General features: G+C 39.0%; 2 protein-coding genes across 11 annotated transcripts in view; both read left to right on the forward strand.

Moving 5' to 3' along the window:
- Positions 1–4,853, forward strand: part of UEVLD (UEV and lactate/malate dehyrogenase domains) — a 52,999-nt gene extending 48,146 nt beyond the window's left edge. For 6 of the 9 annotated variants that reach the window (XM_004418502.3, XM_087433113.1, XM_087433112.1 and 3 more), the window contains 2 exons: positions 1,228–1,351; positions 2,164–4,853. In XM_004418502.3, the coding sequence (XP_004418559.2) occupies positions 1,228–1,351; positions 2,164–2,331 (292 nt within the window). In that variant the 3' untranslated portion in view covers positions 2,332–4,853. Of the gene's footprint in view, positions 1–1,227; positions 1,352–2,163 lie in introns of those variants that run through there. The other 3 variants (XM_087433110.1, XR_015552662.1, XM_087433115.1) reach the window with 3 other exon arrangements.
- A 1,754-nt stretch (positions 4,854–6,607) lies between these two features.
- The window catches only part of TSG101 (tumor susceptibility 101), a 48,757-nt gene continuing 36,324 nt past the window's right edge, over positions 6,608–19,040 (forward strand). For both annotated transcript variants that reach the window (XM_087433116.1, XM_004418501.2), the window contains exons 1-2: positions 6,608–6,766; positions 17,172–17,256. In XM_087433116.1, the coding sequence (XP_087289242.1) occupies positions 6,725–6,766; positions 17,172–17,256 (127 nt within the window). In that variant the 5' untranslated portion in view covers positions 6,608–6,724. The remainder of the gene's footprint in view (positions 6,767–17,171; positions 17,257–19,040) is intronic.

Genomic DNA, 19,040 nt, shown 5'->3' on the forward strand with positions numbered 1-19,040 from the left:
CAAACGTTTGTTTATATCTTTTTTATTATTTACAAAAAGAATGTATGCTATTATAAACCTTTAAATACTGCAGATATCTATAAAGTGAAAAGCTGGGAGTAATCCCATTCTCCAGTGTCAGCCATTGTTAACAGCTTAGTGTCCACGTGTCCAATTTTTTCAATGCTTCTGCAAACATTATCATTATTATCTTTATAATGATAGGTTTATGCTATTCATATTATCTTGCAACTTGCTTTGTTTCCTTAATAATAAATCTTGGGCATTTCCCCATATTGGACATATAAATCTACCTTATTCTTCTCAAGAGCTATGTGACGCTATTTGGATAGTAATTTATGTAACCAGTTCTCTTTTGATGAGTTGTTTCTGAAATTTTTGTGGTCTCAAACGAGGCAAACATGCTTATTAGGTATATCTTTGCACACTTGAGCATATTGCTGTAGGATAAACTTCTAGAAAAGAAATTTGTAGATCACTTGTTGCCAAATCTTCCTCTTAAAAGATTGTATCACTTTACACTCTCAGCAGCAGTTATAGGAACGCCTGTTTCCCTGTAGCTTCTCCAAAAGTAGTTACCAATCTCTTTAATCTTTGCCAGTTTTGATAGGCAAAACTGGTGTATTTATTGTTTTAACTCATATTTAGTTAAATTTAGTGGTGGTAAGCATTTTGTGTGTGTGTGTGTGAAGAAGATCAGCCCTGAGCTAACATCCGTGCTAATCCTCCTCTTTTTTGCTGAGGAAGACCGGCTCTGAGCTAACATCTATTGCCAATCCTCCTCCTTTTTTTCCCCCAAAGCCCCAGTAGATAGTTGTATGTCGTAGTTGCACATCTTTCTAGTTGCTGTATGTGGGACGCGGCCTCAGCGTGGCCGGAGAAGCGGTGCGTCGGTGCACTCCTGGGATCCGAACCCGGGCCACCGGTAGCGGAGCGCACGCACTTAACCACTAAGCCACGGGGCCGGCCCCCCTAAGCATCTTTTTATGTTATTAGGCCATTTATATTTTCTGTCTGTGAACTGCCTGTCTGATATTTAAGAAGAGCTTCATCATTAGATTATCTGTATGCTTATATTTAATTGCTAATAATAATTGCTGTATAACTTGTTTCTGTCATAAAAATATCTAATTAATATCTTAAATAGAATGTAAAACTAAATGTGCATATTTTGTGCATTTTCTGAGATGATTTTTTTTTTTTTTTTTTTTTTTTTTGGTAACCTAGAGCTATGGAACTGTTACAGGTAAAAGGTCAAAGATCTTGGTCTGTCGGGCTATCGGTAGCTGACCTGGTTGACAGTATTGTAAACAATAAAAAGAAAGTGCATTCTGTATCAATTTTAGCAAAGGTAATTACTATTCTCATTCTCTCATCATATTTTTAAACTTCTATATTATTAACCAGAAAAAGTGCAGTTCATGCTGTAACCCAAGTGTCTTCCATAGCACCAGCTTTTAGAGTACACATGCGAGGAGACAGTTTGGTCTTAGCCCTCTCCTGCTTGGCTGTGGGAAGTCTGGATTTCTACTAGGTTGCCCCTTACTGCTGTGTAATTTTGGGGAATCCCCAAGAAATGTTTATATATTCCATAAACTACTTCTGGTTGTCATTTATCACCTCAGCCAGCCAGGTGACCCCAGACTGCTGTGCTAGCTGGTCTTAGCTGGTCGTCAGTCTGCTTCTCCAGTTCAGTTTGTACTTTTCCACTTTATGCCAAGCATGAAGTTCCTAAAGCAGAGCTAAGATGAGGCACAAATGCTTAACCACATTCTCTTGAAAACTTAGAAACACCAGGAGGGAAATAAAACATGGAAAGGAAAACTTAAAACAGGTGTCTGTATTTGTGCCCAGAGCCCATGCTGTGCCCCTCTCCAGGGAATCCACTCTGACAGTCTTTTTTCTTAGTCCCTCACCTGCTACCCAAATTGCAGGGGCCTAGCCTACCTCCCCGCAAAGTGGGTGTCTTTGACCAAGTTCCTCCCATCTCGCGAAAATTTTCTGAAACAATAATTTGAGTTTAGAAAATAAATGAACAAAAATTTTTTTTTCAAGTTCAACTTGTATCACTTTGTACTAGGAGTAGAAAAGCAAGAAAGTATCCATATGTATGTTTTTTTGCAGTGATTCAGCTCTATTATAATCCCTATTTTTTCATTTTAGGGATATTATGATATAAATAGTGAAGTGTTTTTAAGTTTGCCTTGCATCCTTGGAACCAGTGGGGTATCGGAAGTCATCAAAACCACAGTGAAAGAAGATACAGTGACTGAGAAGCTCCAGAGCAGCGCATCATCAATCCATGGTCTCCAGCGACAGCTAAAGCTTTGATCCCAAAGTTCAGTTACCTGAAAGGAAAGGTTATTTAATTTTGCCAACATATAGAGGGTTAAAACTTCTCTATCTTATTATTTATCCTTACAAACTGCTTGGTTAAGGTAGATGGTTTCTTGGTTAGCTGTGTAATTTGAATTCTTAGGAAGTTAGATTAGGAGCAACAAAATCTAATTTTCTTTGTTGTTCTTGAGATATCTGTACCGTTCTTTAAACCTACAGCAGAGGTAAACAGTCATCCGCAATATGCATCACTTAAAACTATGCATCCTCAACTAAAAGCACATTCAGCACTTTGGGAATATTTTGAAAGTAGTATATTTTTAAAAGAAAATTCTTTGACTGTTATAATAAATATGATAAGCTGAAGGCCCAGTATGGATTTACAAAATCTGTGCTAGGTGTACATTCAAATGATTCACAGTTTAAGGTATTAATGTTTCTTCTTTAAAATACAGTTGATAGTAATGGTAAAGCATTTTGTTTCCCCTCTTCAAATTAATTAGCTACCGAAAAGGAAAAGAATTTTACATGTACTTCAAAATTATAAAAGGGAAGGTGAAATTTTTTAATATATGAAGAAAAAGTATAGTTTAATTTCCAGTGGGACTATTCTTTCCGAAATTTTCTGTAACCTCTTCCTGAGCTATATAAGATCTCCAACATCTCATAAACTCATTGTAATATTAGTAGAACTGTAGAGAAATGTGTATTTTTAGTGGAAATAGATTATGAATGAAAGCCAAGCAGTTTACTTTAAAGCTAAAATACGAGGCTTTCGTAAGAGCCATTGGTCTTAAGGAGGACAGGTTGGAAGGACTGATTGTTCTGAGCAAATGGTTTAACAACTCCTGAAGGAATGATTCAGAGAACATATGCTTTGGTGATGGGTCAATAATAATATCTTCATATGTTATAGATAGCATATTATTACTAATGTGACATGCAACTAATAGTAACAACTAATGTCAACACTTCTTATATTTCAGGGGGTGTGATGAGCACTTTATTTTATTGAATCTTCACAGTAACCCACTGAGGTACAGACTATTATCAGCATTTTGTAGAGGAGGAAATTGAGGTTTAGTGCCCAAGATCTCATGGCTAAGGGGCAGTTATCCATACAACCTCTCCTTTTTCTAAGCACTAGAAGGGGAAAAAGGCCCAATAGCCAAAATAGTTACCACAAGACCCTAAAGCTGGGGTCTGTACACTTCCATTCTCATGTAGGAGCTCACGTTTTCTTTTAACATAGTGTGTAGAAAGATTGATTTCCTGACTTCCCAGACTTGCCCTCAGCAAATAGAGAGGGATATGCACTGAGGTGGTGTTTATTTATTTAGTCATTCAGATAGCAGTGACTGGGAGCCTACACAGCAGGCACTGTATTAGGCACTGCAGACAGAGTGGTGAGCAAACCTGGACTAAGTACAAGCCCTCATGGTCCTTATAATCTAGTATGGGAAACATAGTAATCAGATCTCACAAATAAATGTATAATTGCAAGTGTAATAAGTACTGTGAATAAGTCCCAGGTGCTTTGGAAGCATATAATAGGTGGATACAAGCCTGGTCAGAGAGACAGGAGCCAGCTGGTCTATAGTCTAGGGAGAGAGGAAACCGTCCAACTAATACTGATTTAGTATAATAATGGATGCTTATAATGATGAGCTTAAATCATAAAGAAAAGGTGAAATTATATTCAGTGTCCCACGTTTAAGAAAGTAGAAAAGTATTTAATATACTTGGAAAGATTCCCACTAGAATTAACTAGGATAAACACTTGGACATTTGAAGAGAGAAGCATTAGTTCTGTGTAATTTCACTACACTAGTAGATTATGTTGGTGTTACTTAACAGTGTGTCCTCGCTGTCCTTTTGTGTGAAATAGGAAAGTAAAACTGAAAGAACCATTTCTTGTGTTTTTTAAACTACACTTTTCTAATATCAGATACCTATTTAGAAATTAGATAATTTCTACTATCTAATTTCTAATATGCTCCTGAACAATAACCTAACAGCAAGATATTGTATAATAGATGAATTACCAAGAATTCACTACATTAATTATACAAGGAACACGTCAACACAACAAATACGTATTGAGCATCTGATGTTATTCCAAATACTGTGTTAGAATCTGAGTATTCAAAGATGAGTAATAGTCCTTGCCCTTGAAGCCCACAATATAGAAGTAATTCTATCAGGTACTTCCTTGAGTGTTGAGTATTATCAATCATGTTGTAAATTCCATATGTAAGTCAAAAATCAGTGCCACCACCACCCCGCTATGATTTGGTTATAATTTGACATTCATTATGTTTCTATTAACTTTTACTTTTTCATTTGTCCAAAATCATGCAATGTCTCTTCTTGGTATGATTTTTAGTGGGGCTTGGATTAAAATGCTTCTTTGACGCTGTAGCACAGAGATAAATATTTATTTTCTAATTTACATGGTAGTTCTCCTTAAATATCAAGGGTAATGAATAAAATAAACTTTGATTTTAAAATCACCAGGAGATGCCTAATTTATTGAGTTGAAGGAAATTATTCAGATTGAGGAGAAAGATTCTTTCATATAATTCATACAGTACCCAGGGTATTTATTTATTTTAAGTGGCTTAAGTGCAAAATGAAGAGACTAGATTTTGCTAAGTGTTTTCAAACTTTTAAAAATTATTTTTAGCAAGAAAACTTTTTAAACAATGTATTACCTGCAGTCTCCCAATTGATAAAAGCAGAGTTGCTCTACTTGAAGGTACTCCTGAGGAAGCTGTGGCTTTAAGAATAGTTTGAAAAGCACATTGCTTTTAAGTGACATAAAAGGTGCAGTGAAAGGATAGATTGCCCTGTAGTTTGATTTGACTGGAGCTGTATGCTTAACTAACATGTGGTGTCCATATCCAAAAGAGTGATGCCTATTGGCATAGGCTTTATTTTTTGTGTGTATGGGCAACAATGTATAATGATACTTCCACATGGTTTGTTAGGCCTTCTTTGTGTATGTGACCTTCACTTAGATGCCAGTTTAGAAGGGAATGAATTCCACAGCCTGTTCCTTGTTAGCGCTACGCAAAAATCATCCAAATCATCATACTTCACATCATCAAACCCAAGCTTTACAACACATTGAATGACACTGTATTTAACAGAACGGGTGGTGTGTGCAATAATAATGACTAATATAAATGACCACGAAGGGCCGCCCCGTGGCTTTGCGGTTAAGTGCGCGCACTCCACTATTGGCAGCCGGGTTCGGATCCCCGGAGCGCACAGACGCCTGGCTTCTCCGGCCATGCTCTGGCCGCATCCCACGTACAGCAACTAGAAGGATGTGCAACCATGACACACAACTATCTACTGGGGCTTTGGGGAAAAAAAAAGGAGGAAGATTGGCAATAGATGTTAGCTCACAGCCGGTCTTCCTCAGCAAAAAGAGGAGGATTAGCATGGATGTTAGCTCAGGACTGATCTTCCTCACAAAAAAAAAAAAAAAAATTACCATGAAGAACTTTCATGGGTAGTAGAAATTCAGTTAAGATCGAGTACTGACTCTTGCATTGTGGGAGGCAATGAGGATGAGCCTGCCCTCAAAGACTGGGACTTGGTTGGTGGACAGGCTAGCACACATAGTGCAAGGTAGAATGCAGCCTGTATTATCACTCATGCCTGGGTGCAGAGGAGAAGTTCTGACTTAGGGGAATGGTTTCCTGGAGAAGAAATGACTGCCTGGCTTCCTGTGAAACGAGAGCTGTGCACTTTGCCCTTGTGAATGTAGTATGAAGAACTTTTAAGCTTAAAAAAACACAAAAACAAAACAAAAAACAACTTGATCATCAGAGAGACCCTGGGAATCATCTACCGCAAGCCTCTCATCTTAGGGTTGGAAAACACTAAGTCCGAGCTGGAAGTGCCCTTGCCTGCTTCTATCCCTAGGACAAGTCAGTGGCAGAAGAGTCTTCGGCCTCCCAGTCCAGTGCCCGCCCACTTGATGAATCAGTCATGAAAGCTCACTCGCGAGACCTTCGTACTGCTTCCCCTCCCTGCACCTGCTCCCTTAGTCTACGGACAACTGGGAAGCACCTGCGGCCTTAGCGCGGCCCAGCGTTCCGACCCTCGCACAGGCTCGCCCTCATCATCAGACCCGACCCGCCCGCGGAGTACCACGCCCCAGGAGCCGGCCGGTGGGAACCCGCCCGGCCTTTGTCGCTTCTCCCGGAAGTGACGGAAGGGAAGCGGAAGCGATGTCGTGGCGGCCGACTTCCTGTCGCTAGAGGCGGGGGGTGGGGGGCTGGCTACTGGGTGTGAGGCTGTGCGGGGCGGCCTGGGGCAGCCCGGGAGCGGCTGACCCTCTGCCTGCGCGGACGGGAGTCGCGAGGCGGCCGCCATGGCGGCGTCGGAGAGCCAGCTCAAGAAGATGGTGTCCAAGGTGAGGCCGCGGCGCGCCCGCCGCTCCCTGCCGCGCCCGCGGGCCCCGGCCCGCCCCACCCCGCGAGCCTCCGGGCGGGCCGCAAGCTCGGGTGCCGTTCGGGGCCCGAGGGGCCTGTCGCCGGGTCCGGGACCCCCGATGCGAGGGCGGGGAAGGTAGGGGGCGGCGACAGTCAACAGAGGCGCAGAGCGGAGGCCGCCTGCCACCTGCCGCCCTCCCTCCGCGCCGGGTAGAGTTTGGAGTCCGTGGGGCAGTGTAGATTTCGCCTCAGTTTCTATAAACACCAAGAAGGGCTTGTCCTTAATTCTCGGTCTGGGGCCGTCGCCCTCCACTCCTGTCGCCGTGCAGGCGTCCGTCCGTCTTCGCCCTTCCCCCCCGGGCCCGGGGGTTGCGTCCTCCTCAGTTTCGTATGCCTCGCACAGCTCGGTACCCGACCGCGGGAGGGCAGGAAGGGTCGGGTGAGTGGGCTCCACGACAAATACTGTGTGAAAACGTCCAGAGAAGCCCGAAGCCCAGCACCGCGCTCCCTCGGGGGAGGTGAATAGAATTCCATTACCATTTCGGAGGCTTTGGTTTGCAGAGAGGAACCACTACCTTTAATTGTATGCTTCTTAAAAGGCGAATTTATTTGCTTTTAACTTAATTTATAATCTTCACAGTTCAAGATTGGTGTATTTTATCATTTTTTAGAAAGCAGATAGGCATTTTGTATTTTAAAGCTGCGGATTATTTTGATAATTACTTCAGATGTGACACCTGATACCAGACGGGACTGGGTGGGTTTTTTTTTTTTGGTGGTGGTGGTTTTCAATTTACTAAAGCTACTTGGAATAAGATGTCTGTGTCGTGGTTGGGAGTTGACTCTTCTCCAGTCCAGCGGGGTAGCTTTGGATGCTTTTGTCAAAGCAAGAATGGTCGAAATCAAAGTAGCTGAAGCAATTTTCTTTTTTTATTGAGGTAACATTGGTTTATAACATTATATAAATTTCAGGTGTACATCATTATATTTCGATTTCTTTGTGGACTACATGATGTTCACCACCCAAAGTCTAATTACCATCTGTCACGGTACACATGTCCCCAGTCAGCCCTTTCGCCTTCCTCCCTCCCCTCTTCCCCCCTGGTAACCACCAATCTAATCTCTGTCTCTGTGTGTGTGTTGTTGTTTTTATCTTCTATTTATGAGTGAGATCATAGGGTATTTGACTTTCTCCCTCTGACTTATTGCACTTAGCATAATACCCTCAAGGTCCATCCATGTTGTCACAAATGGCAAGATTTCATCTTTTTTTATAGTTGAGTAGTCTTCCAATGTGTATATATACCACATCTTCTTTATCCTTTCATTCCTTGATGGGCACTTAGGTTGTTCCCAAGTCTTGGCCATTGTGAATAATGCTACAGTGAACATAGGGGTAAATATATCTTTACACATTTGTGTTTTCATGTTCTTTGGATAAATACCCAGCAGTGCAATTTTCAATATTAATAAAACACACTAGTATATATAAACTTATTTCTTTGAAAAATATACTTCTTTTTCCCAATAAAATTGCCACATAGTCTTTGGTTGAAAAGCAGCTAACTTCTAAAGACAAAGTGACAGTTTTCTAAATAAAGCATCTTTTGGTTGTCTAATCATATCTTCTAGCCTTCTTGATTTTCTTGTGATAGAGTAGTTATCCTTAATTGTGGAGGAAGTTTTGGGGAGCCCTAGAAGACTGTGACCCAGGTCTATGTTGTAACATTATATATCATTTTTTAAAAACACTATGTTATTTTACATCATATGTAATTGTAGAATATCTGTTACATGCTATTTTTTATTTTTAAATTGATAGCAGTCATTAAGGTTTATTCCTTAATGTATATGTACAAGTATTTATATATAAGGACAAAAATATTCAAATATTGGTTTTGAATTTTAAAAACCATAATTAAGTTTGCTAAGCTTCCTCTAGAGGAACAGACAGAGGCAGGACATCTTTAGAAGATATTTTATACTTCCACCTGGCTCCCCCTTCCCCAGCCTCTTCTTACCCTAAGAACAAAAAAGGAGATAGGGAAGAGGTGGGAGGGGGCATTCTACCTATCTTTTGGTTCTTGGCCCAATATCAAGTGATGATGTCAATTCTGAGTATCAGCATCTTTTCTCTCCAGCCTGTGAATAGAAAGTAGGAATTTTAAGTAGGATAATAGAAGCAGTTTGTGGAGTTCTCGCCCCTGGTAGAGGGCTAGCTTCAGGTGTTACCCTTCCACTTGGCTGTGGTCCCATGTAGAAACTGTTAGCCAGGACCCTGCATACATTGCTAGGGTGATGGTCCTTTACTCTTCATCTGATTTTGGGATCTCCACACCCGTCATGGTGATCTGGGCCACTTGCCTTGACTTATGTCTTATTATGTATTATTACAGATAATTTTTTCCTTTTACCATTATCTTAGCTGCCAACTTAAATGTAACTTTTAGTTCACACCCTTCTCTGTCATGATTTTAGCAGTTAACAGAGGTATATTTATACCGTCTGTCTTGCTTTACACAAATAACTTTCTGCTTCAGAGTTTTCATCCAGACAACTACCTGTTTTCTTACATAGTTTATCTGCAGCATTCCTAGAGGTGGAGTCACTACTAAATAGGTAGAAGAGAGCTGACATGTTAAAGATTGTTGTGCACCTCCCACTGTTTTAGTTCTAGGGATACAACAGTGAACAATCAGACAAAAAGCCTCTCTGTATTTCTGGAATTTAAATTCTCATAGAAGGCAACAGGCAACTCAAAAAGTACATCAAGTAGTATGTTGGAAGGTGATAAGTGCTTTGGAGAAAAGTAAAGCAGAAGAGGGAAATAGAGAGTGCTGGGGGTGAAGATGGGATGGGCTGCACTTTTATAGAGTAGTAAAGGAAGGCCTTTCTGAGAAGATCTTTTTGAGCAGAGACCCAAAAGAGGTGAGGAAGCAAACTGGAACAATCCAGAGTAAGAACATTCCAGGAAGAAAGAAAAACAAGTGCAAAGGCTCTGAGACAGAAGCTTGTCATGCATGATAGAGGAACAACAAAGGACGCTAAGGTGGCTGGACTGGAGTGAGCAAGGGAGAAAGTAGTGGTAAATAAAGCTATGGGAGATTTTGGAGGGTCTTGCAGGCCATTGTAAGGACTGTGGCATTTACTTGGAGTATAATGGAAAGCCGTCGATCTGTTTTAACTGTTAACAGTATTGCTCTAGCTGCTGTGTTGAGAGTAGACTGTAGGAGGTTAAGAGAAGAGGCAGAGACACCTATAAAGAGGCAGTTGCAATAATCCAGGTAAGAGGTGATGGTGGCTTAGACCAGGATTGTAGCTATGGAGGTAGTGAGAAGTGATCAGATTCTGGATATTTTTGAAGGTAGACCTAACAAGATTTTCACTGTGGATGTGAAGGGAAGAGAGGCATCAAGGATAACTTCAAGATTTTTGGCCTGAACAGCTGGAAGGATGTAGATGAGGAAGACTATAGGAGGAGTAGATTTGGGGGAAGATAAGGAGTTCAGTTTTTTTTTATGATTTTCTTTGTGACTTGATGTTTTATACATATACTGGTGAGGAAGATTGGCCTTGAGCTAACATCTGTTGCCAATCTTCCTCTTTTTGCTTGAGGAAGAGTGGCCCTGAGCTAACATCTATGCCAGTCTTCCTCTATTTTTTGTATGTGGGATGCCACCTCAGCATGGTTTGATGAGCACTGCGTAGGTCCGCAAACCCCAAGCCACCAAAGCGGAGCGCATGAACTTAATCACTATGCCACCAGGCCAGCCCCTAGGAGTTCAGTTTTGATCATGTTAAATTCTGAGACATCTGACATTCTGAGATATCCAAGTGGAGATATCAAATTGGCAATTGGATATATATGTCTGGAATTCATGAAAGAGCTTCAGACTGGAATTTTTTTTTATTGTGAAATTTTTGTTGTACATTATTGTTTATCAGTCACCATATAAGTGCATTCCTCCACCCTTTGTGCCCACCCCACACCCCCCTAGCCCCTGGTACCACCAAACAGTTCTATTTGTGTGTGTTTTGGTTTATCTTCCACATATGAGTGAAATCATGCACTGTTTGTCTTTCTCTTTCTGGCTTATTTCACTTAACATAATACCCTCCAGGTCCATCCATGTTGTTGCAAATGGGACGATTTTGTCTTTCTTTATGGCTGAGTAGTATTCCATGGTATACATATACCACATCTTCTTTATCCAGTCATCAGTCGAGGGACACTTGGGTTGCTTCCATGTCTTGGCTATAGTGAATAATGCTGCGATGAACATAGGAGTGCATAAGCCTCTTTGGATTGTTGATTTCAGGTTCGTTGGGTAGATTCCCAGTAGTGGGATAGCTGGATCATAAGGTATTTCTATTTTTAATTTTTTGAGGAATCTCCATACTGTTTTCCATAGAGGCTGCACCAGTTTGCATTCCCACCAGCAGTGGATTAGGGTTCCCATTTCTCCACAGCCTCTCCGGCATTTGTTGCTTTTTGTCTTGGTGATTATAGCCAGTCTAACAGGTGTAAGGTGATATCTTAGTGTCGTTTTGATTTGCATTTCCCTGATGACTAGTGATGTTGAGCATCTTTTCATCTGCCTATTGGCCATCTGTATATCTTCTTTGGCGAAGTGTCTGTTCATTTCCTCTGCCCATTTTTTGATTGGGTTGTTTGTTTTTTTTGTTGTTCAGTTGTGTGAGTTCTTTATATATTATGGAGATTAATCCTTTGTCAGATATATGGTTTGCAAATATTTTTTCCCAGCTGTTGGGTTCCCTATTCATTTTTATCCTGGTTCCATTTGCCTCGTAGAAGCTCTTTAATCTGATGAAGTCCCACTTGTTTATTTTTTCTTTTGTTTCCATTGTCTGAGTAGACATGGAATTCAAGAAGATCCCTTTACGGCTGATGGCGAGTAGTGTACTATCCATATTTTCCTCCAGGAGTTTTATAGTTTCAGGTCTCACCTTCAGGTCTTTGATCCATTTTGAGTTAATTTCTGTGTATGGCAAAAGAAGGTGGTCTACTTTCTTTCTTTTGCAAGTGGCTGTCCAGTTTTCCCAGCACCATTTATTGAAGAGACTTTCCTTTCTCCACTCTATGTCCTTAGCTCCTTTGTCAAAGATTAGCTGCCCGTAGATCTGAGGTTTTATTTCTGGACTTTCAATTCTGTTCCATTGATCTGTGTGTCTGTTTTTGTACCAGTACCATGCTGTTTTAATTACTATCGCTTTGTAGTATGTTTTGAAGTCAGGGATTGTGATGCCTCCAGTCTTGTACTTCTTTTTCAGGATTGCTTTAGCTATACAGAGTCTTTTGTTGCCCCATATGAGTGTTAGTATTCTTTGTTCTATTTCTGTGAAGAATGTCCTTGGTATTCTGATTGGGATTGCATTGAATCTGTAGATTGCTTTAGGTAGTATGGACATTTTAACTATGTTTATTCTTCCAATCAAAGTGCATGGAATATTTTTCCATTTCTTTATGTCATCATTGATTTCACTCAATAATGTCTTATAGTTTTCATTGTATTGGACTTTCACTTCCTTGGTTAAATTTACTCCTAGATATTTTATTCTTTTTGTTGCAATTGTAAATGGGATTGTCTTCTTGAGTTTTCTTTCTGTTAGTTCATTGTTGGTATATAGAAATGCAACTGATTTCTGTAAGTTGATTTTGTACCCTGCCACTTGGCTGTAGTTGTTGATTATTTCTAATAGTTTTCCAGTGGATTCTTTAGGGTTTTCTATATATAAGATCATGTCATCTGCAGACAGTGGGAGTTTCACTTCTTCGTTGCCTATTGGGATTCCTTTTATTCCTTTTTCTTGCCTAATTGCTCTGGCCAGAACCTCCAGTACTGTGTTGAATAAGAGTGGCGAGAGTGGGCACCCTTGTCTTGTTCCTGTTTTCGGAGGAATGGCTTTCAGTTTTTCCCCATTGAGTATGATGTTGGCTGTGGGTTTGTCATATATGGCCTTTATTATGTTAAGGTACTTTCCTTCTATACTCATTTTGTTGAGAGTTTTTATCATAAATGGATGTTGGATCTTGTCAAAAGCCTTCTCTGCATCTATTGAGATGATCATATGGTTTTTATTCCTCGTTTTGTTAATGTGGTGTATCACATTGATTGATTTGCGGATGTTGAACCATCCCTGTGTCCCTGGTATAAATCCCACTTGATCATGGTATATGATCTTTTTAATGTGTTGCTGTATTAGGTTTGCCAATATTTTGTTGAGGATTTTTGCATCTATGTTCATCAGGGATATTGGTCTGTAGTTTTCCTTGTTAGTGTTGTCTTTGCCTGGCTTTGGTATCAGGGTGATGTTGGCCTCATAGAATGTGTTGGGAAGTGTTGCATCTTCCTTTATTTTTTGGAATAGTTTGAGAAGGATAGATATTAAGTCTTCTTTGAATGTTTAGTAAAATTCTCCAGAGAAGCCATCTGGTCCTGGACTTTTATTTTTTGGGAGGTTTCTGATTACTGTTTCAATCTCTTTACTTGTGATTGGTCTATTCAGGTTCTCTTTTTCTTCTTGATTCAGTTTTGGGAGATTGTATTAGTCTAGGAATTTATCCATTTCTTCTATATTGTCCAATTTGTTGGAATATAGTTTTTCATAGTATTCTCTTATAATCTTTTGTATTGCTGTGGTATCTGTTGTAATTTCTCCTTTTTCATTTCTAATTTTATTTCTTTGAGCCTTCTCTCTTTTTTTCTTGGTGAGTCTGGCTAAGGGTTTGTCAATTTTGTTTATCTTCTCAAAGAACCAGCTCTTTGTTTCATTGATCCTTTCTACTGTTTTTTTTTTTAATTTCAATTTCATTTATTTCTGCTCTGATTTTTATTGTTTCCCTCCTTCTGCTGACTTCAGGCTTTGTTTGTTCTTCTTTTTCTAATTATGTTAGGTGTAGTTTGAGGTTGCTTATCTGGGCCTTTTCTTATTTGTTAAGGTGGGTCTGTATTGCTATGACTTTCCCTCTCAGGACTGCTTTTGCTGCATCTCATATGAGTTGGTACAGTGTATTTTCATTTTTCATTTGTCTCCAGATATGCTTTGATTTCTCTTTTAATTTCATCAATGATGTTTGTTTAGTAGCATGTTGTTGAGTCTCCACAGCTTTGTCACTTTCCCGGTTTTTTCCTTGTAGTTGATTTCTAACTTCATGGCATTATGGTCTAAAAAGATGCTTGTTCTGGTTTCAGTCTTCTTAAATTTATATAAGCATGCCTTATTTCCGAACATATGTTCTATTCCTGAGAATGTTCCATGCGTGCTTGAGAAGAATGTGTAATCTGCTGTGTTTGGGTGGAGTGCTCTGTATATGTCTATTAAGTCCATCTCATCTAGTTTGTCATTTAGGTCCATTATTTCCTCATTTATTTTCTGTCTGGATGATCTGTCCATTGATGAGAATGGTGTGTTAAGATCCCCTACTATTATTGTGTTGTTGTTAATATCTCCTTTTAGGTTTGTTAATAGTTACTTTATGTACCTCGGTGCTCCTGTATTGGGTGCATATATGTTTAAAAGTGATATGTCTTCTTGGTGGAGTGTCCCTTTTATCATTATATATTGCCCTTCTTTGTCTCTCATTACCTTTTTTATCTTGAAGTCAACTTTGTCAGACTGGAATTTTTTAATTTGGGAGTTATTAGCCTATAAATGGTATTTAAAGCCATGAGGGAGATCACCAAAGGGGTGAGTTTAGAGAAGAGGACCAAGGACTGAACCCTGGGGCTCAATAACATTAAGAGGTTAGAAGTAAAAGAACCAGCAAAGAGACAGAAGGAGCAGCTACAGAGGAGGAAAACAAGCAGTGGTGTCCTGGAAATCAAGTGAAGAACATGTTTTAAGAGAAAGGAGTCAACTTGGTCAGATGCTGCTGATAGGTTAAGTAAGATGAAGACTGAGAATTGGCCATTGCATATAGCCATGTGGCAGTTATTGGTGACCTTGACGTGCAAAGGCCTGATTGGAATGGGTTTGAAGAGAATGGGTCTAGGCGTTGAGCATCAGTGGTTGCTGACATCGCAGAGAGATACCCAGATACCATGTGCTCCCTGATGTAAAAGCACCTGTAAAAGTGTCTGTGAAATGATCTTGCTGGGGGCCGGGAGGGGAGTAAAATTTAGAAAAAATCATGAAAAAATAACAATTTCTGGATCCAACTACTAATTCACAGGAAAGACAGAGGGCATAGGAGCATATATATTAAACTACACCAAGGGGATGCAATTAAAATCCAAACCATAGGAGCCTCTATAGGGCAAATGAACTGATTTCTACAACAAATTAATTCTAAGGGGTAAAAGTAGAAATGGGCCCATCTCCTGATGAGTAGATAAATAAAATGTGGTATATTTAATAATAATGGCATATTATTCAGCCATAAAAGGAATGAAGTACTGATAACATGCTACAACATGGACGTACCTTGAAAACATGCTAAGTGAAAGAAGCTAGTAATAAATGACCACAAATTATATGATTCCATTTATATGAAATGTCCAGAATAGGCAAATCAACAGAAGAAGAGAGTAGATTAGTGGTTGTCTAGGGTGAATGGGGGGTGAGGAGCAAGTGGAATGAGGGTGTGGTTGCTAAAGAGTACAAGTTTCTTTTAAGAGTATGAAAATGTTCTAAAATTGATTGTGGTGGTGGTTGCACAACTTGGAATGTAAAAAACCATTGAACCTAATGTAATTCACTTTAAATTTGTGAATTATGTGGTATGTGAATTATATTTCAATAAAGCTGTTATCAAGAAAGAGGGGTGGGAGAGAGAATCTATGGATTAAAAGAGACCTTTAAAAGACATTTTAACAAATTGCAGTGTGTGGACTTTATTTGGGTCTCGATTCAAACAAACTAAAAAAAATATGACAGAAAACTGCATATTTGATGATATTAAGGAAATAGTGATTACTTTAGTGTGATAATGGTATTGTGGGTTTTTTTTTTTTTTAATTATCTTTTAAAGACAAATACTAAAATATTTATGGGTGATAGGATATGATGTTATGATTTGCTTCAGAATAATACAGGAGGAATGAGGTTATAGATTGGCTATGAGTTGATTATTGTTGAAGCTGGGTGTAGGATGCATTAAACTATTCCGTCTGCTTTTGGATATGTTTGAAATGTTCCATAATAAAAAGGCTTAAAGAGAATAGGAAGAGAGCAGTCAAAGACAGCAAATGTAGGCAGCTCCTTGCAGGAGTTTTTGCTATAAAGGGGAACTGAGAGAAGTGTGACTAGCTGGAGGGAGAAGGGAGGGCAGAAACGTGTTTGTTTGTGTGAATAAGATGGGAGAAATAAGAATATGTTTGTGTGCTAATAGTACTGATCCCATAGCATGGAAAAATTGGTGCTTCAGGTTAGAAGAGGGCAAGAAATGCTGAAGAAATGCCTTTGAGTAGATCTCCTGGATTTATTCCCTAAATTTCTTGTATTTTCTCCCTTATTGTCTATCATTCTTTTTGTGCTAGTCTCTTGTGAGATTTCTTTGACTTTATATTCCAATCCTTCTGTTGAATGTTTTGTTTCTGTTCTCACATTTTTTATGCCCAAGAGTCCTTTTTCTCTGAGTGTTCTTGTTTCATGGATACGCTATCATTTCTTCTTTCTTTGAAGTTATTAATGCTAATTCTTTTTGAAGTTTTCTTCTGCTCCTTGCATTATTTCCATTACTTCTTAGTTCCTTCTTTTCTGTTTTGGTCTTTGTTGTGCTTTTTGGAGTCTTTCTTTTTGGAATGGCTGACTGCTCCTTTTTAAGAGAGAAGCACTAAAAGGTGATTGAAAGCTTTGTGTGCATGGATGGAGCTTGTCAACTGATGAGTTTCACTGTATTGTGATCAAATGGGGATGGGAGTCCCCATCTCCTGATCTCCCAATCTGCCAAGAGTGTGTAAGCCAGGTTTCTAGTTTTCCTGGAGTGGCGTGGTACAAGGTGTGGGTGTGAAAATACCGTATAGCAAATGATAAATTGCAAAATAGTTGGTATTGACAATAAATGTTGAAGTTTGAAGGAAAGGGAGAATCATTACAGGCTAAAGGGAATTCTGGAAAAGGATTCATCAAGAAGAGGGAGAGAGATGTAAGCTAAGTCTGTGAGACTGATTAAGATTTGATTTGGTAGAGGGCCTTTTAAGTTGGAAAGAGGGGCTAAAATGGAGGTGAGTAAAACATTTGAATAGGTGACAGGAGAAAAAGCTACTGAGGTTCTTTCAGGCTTTAATTAATGTTAATGATTAGTGAGAACCATTATACTTTTAAGAAGAGTGCTATTAAGAAAATAAGATTTTAAGAAAATTAACCTAGCAGTAATATGTGCATTGGTTTTAAACTAAATTCCTCTGTGATTTTGCTTTTCAGTACAAATATAGAGACCTAACTGTACGTGAAACTGTCAACGTTATTACTTTATACAAAGATCTCAAACCTGTATTGGATTCATATGGTGAGTTTATATAATAAAAATATCAATTACTGTACTTTGACTTGACGCTTTTTGTTAATGGTTGTAAGTTTCCCATTTTCCTTGTAAGTTTGTTGGGTTGTCCATTGTAGGACTGAACCTCTACCTAATAAAAATGTTGGAGGGATAGGAAATTACAGGATCTAATAATAACATTTTACATTTGTTTAGTTATTTTAAGTTTTTAAAAAATACTCTAACATAAAACTATGCAAATTTAGACCTACAGGGGATGTTAAAGATAGTGTAGTCCAACATTTCCCAAGGTATTATCCATAGTTGGGAAGAATGTTGTTTGGGGCCGGTGGAGGGATTCTGTGGTTAAGTTTGAGCAATTATTGATTGAACAAAATTAAATGAGTTTCTTTGCAGCAGGATTTCTCAGAGGCTTTAATATGCTTATGTGTTATGCCTCACCAAGGGGAGAGAAGAGAATATAATGTACAGTATACCCTAAAGTTAATTAACTGCTCAATCCTTTTTTTCTCCCTAGCGCATCTCTTTAAATTCTTAGGAACACATTTTGCAAAAGCATGTTCTAGATTATCCCTTTCATTTTATGGATGAGGAAAACATTTTTAAAATGTAGTCCTTAATTCTATAGAGTAGGTAGGTGACAGTTTGTGTCCACTTTCTATTGAGATGAAATAAAGTTGGGATTTAAGTAAGAAATGGCAGTACCTAGAGTTGTTCTTTTTTTTCAAATAGTCTTTTTATCCCCACCAATCCTAACATAATCTCTCCCACCCTGTCTTCTTGTAAACACCTAAGGTGCCAGGGCCAAGGGGGAACCCATGCTGCCTCCTGACTGTTGTGAGGCCTTTGGCACTGAGGGCAAAATTTTGTATGAGACTCTCGCTCCAATCTCCGCTCAGCCCTAGGGCTCTGAAAACATGAGGAGGCTGGTGACGAGCGGTGGGAGGCAACAGAGGGCAGTCACTGCTGAATTTCCTGAACAACAAACATGAGCCAGAAGTCCTCTCCCAGACCTAGGGCACCGTTCTCCTTCCTGTCCACATACTGTACTATAGTATTTAGATCCACAAAGAACTTCATATTACCAAAGTTAGAGTTAATTTAAAAATGGCTTCCATGAGGGGAAAAGTAACTGGAGCTAGAACTCTACTGTTAAGTGTATAGTTTTCACTGCACACTAAAAGAATAAATATGCTGATCAAAACTGACAGACTCCAGCATCATTGAACAGATCTTATACAGCTGGACCAAGTCTAATCCATTGTCATCAGAATGTTTCTAGAGTAAATAAACCCCTAAATTTAAATAAGGTGGTTTAAAAAAACCACAAAATCAGAGTAAATTACAGCACAGTTTATATTGTCAATAGTAAGTAAAAGAACTGAGGTCAACAGTGCAGGTCGATGTTCTTGTACTGCACATTATAGCCTTTTCCCTACGTGATACAGTGTTAATTCCAAATCATTATTACAAATAATAGCAGTCCATGTAATACAAATTATGTGCTCTAATTAATCAACCAATTATAGATAGAAAAACTTGTGTGATATGAGAAGTGCTTGTATTGAAAGAAGACATCTATATTTGTCAAAACTTTTTTTCTTTTTAATACTGTGGTTTGATGCTCCGTTGGGATTGAGAATGACAATGAGTGGGGATAAATGTCTGGGGAATCTAAAATTTAATGATATTAGGTTAACATTATTATGGTATCAGTTGACAGTGATTTTTAAGTAATTTTATAATCATGTTAGTTGGGGATCCAGAGCTCATATTTACTGGGATTGTAG

The sequence above is a fragment of the Ceratotherium simum genome, chromosome 7, assembly GCF_057802395.1.
Source record: "Ceratotherium simum simum isolate JZ-2026a chromosome 7, ASM5780239v1, whole genome shotgun sequence".
NCBI lineage: Eukaryota > Metazoa > Chordata > Mammalia > Perissodactyla > Rhinocerotidae > Ceratotherium > Ceratotherium simum.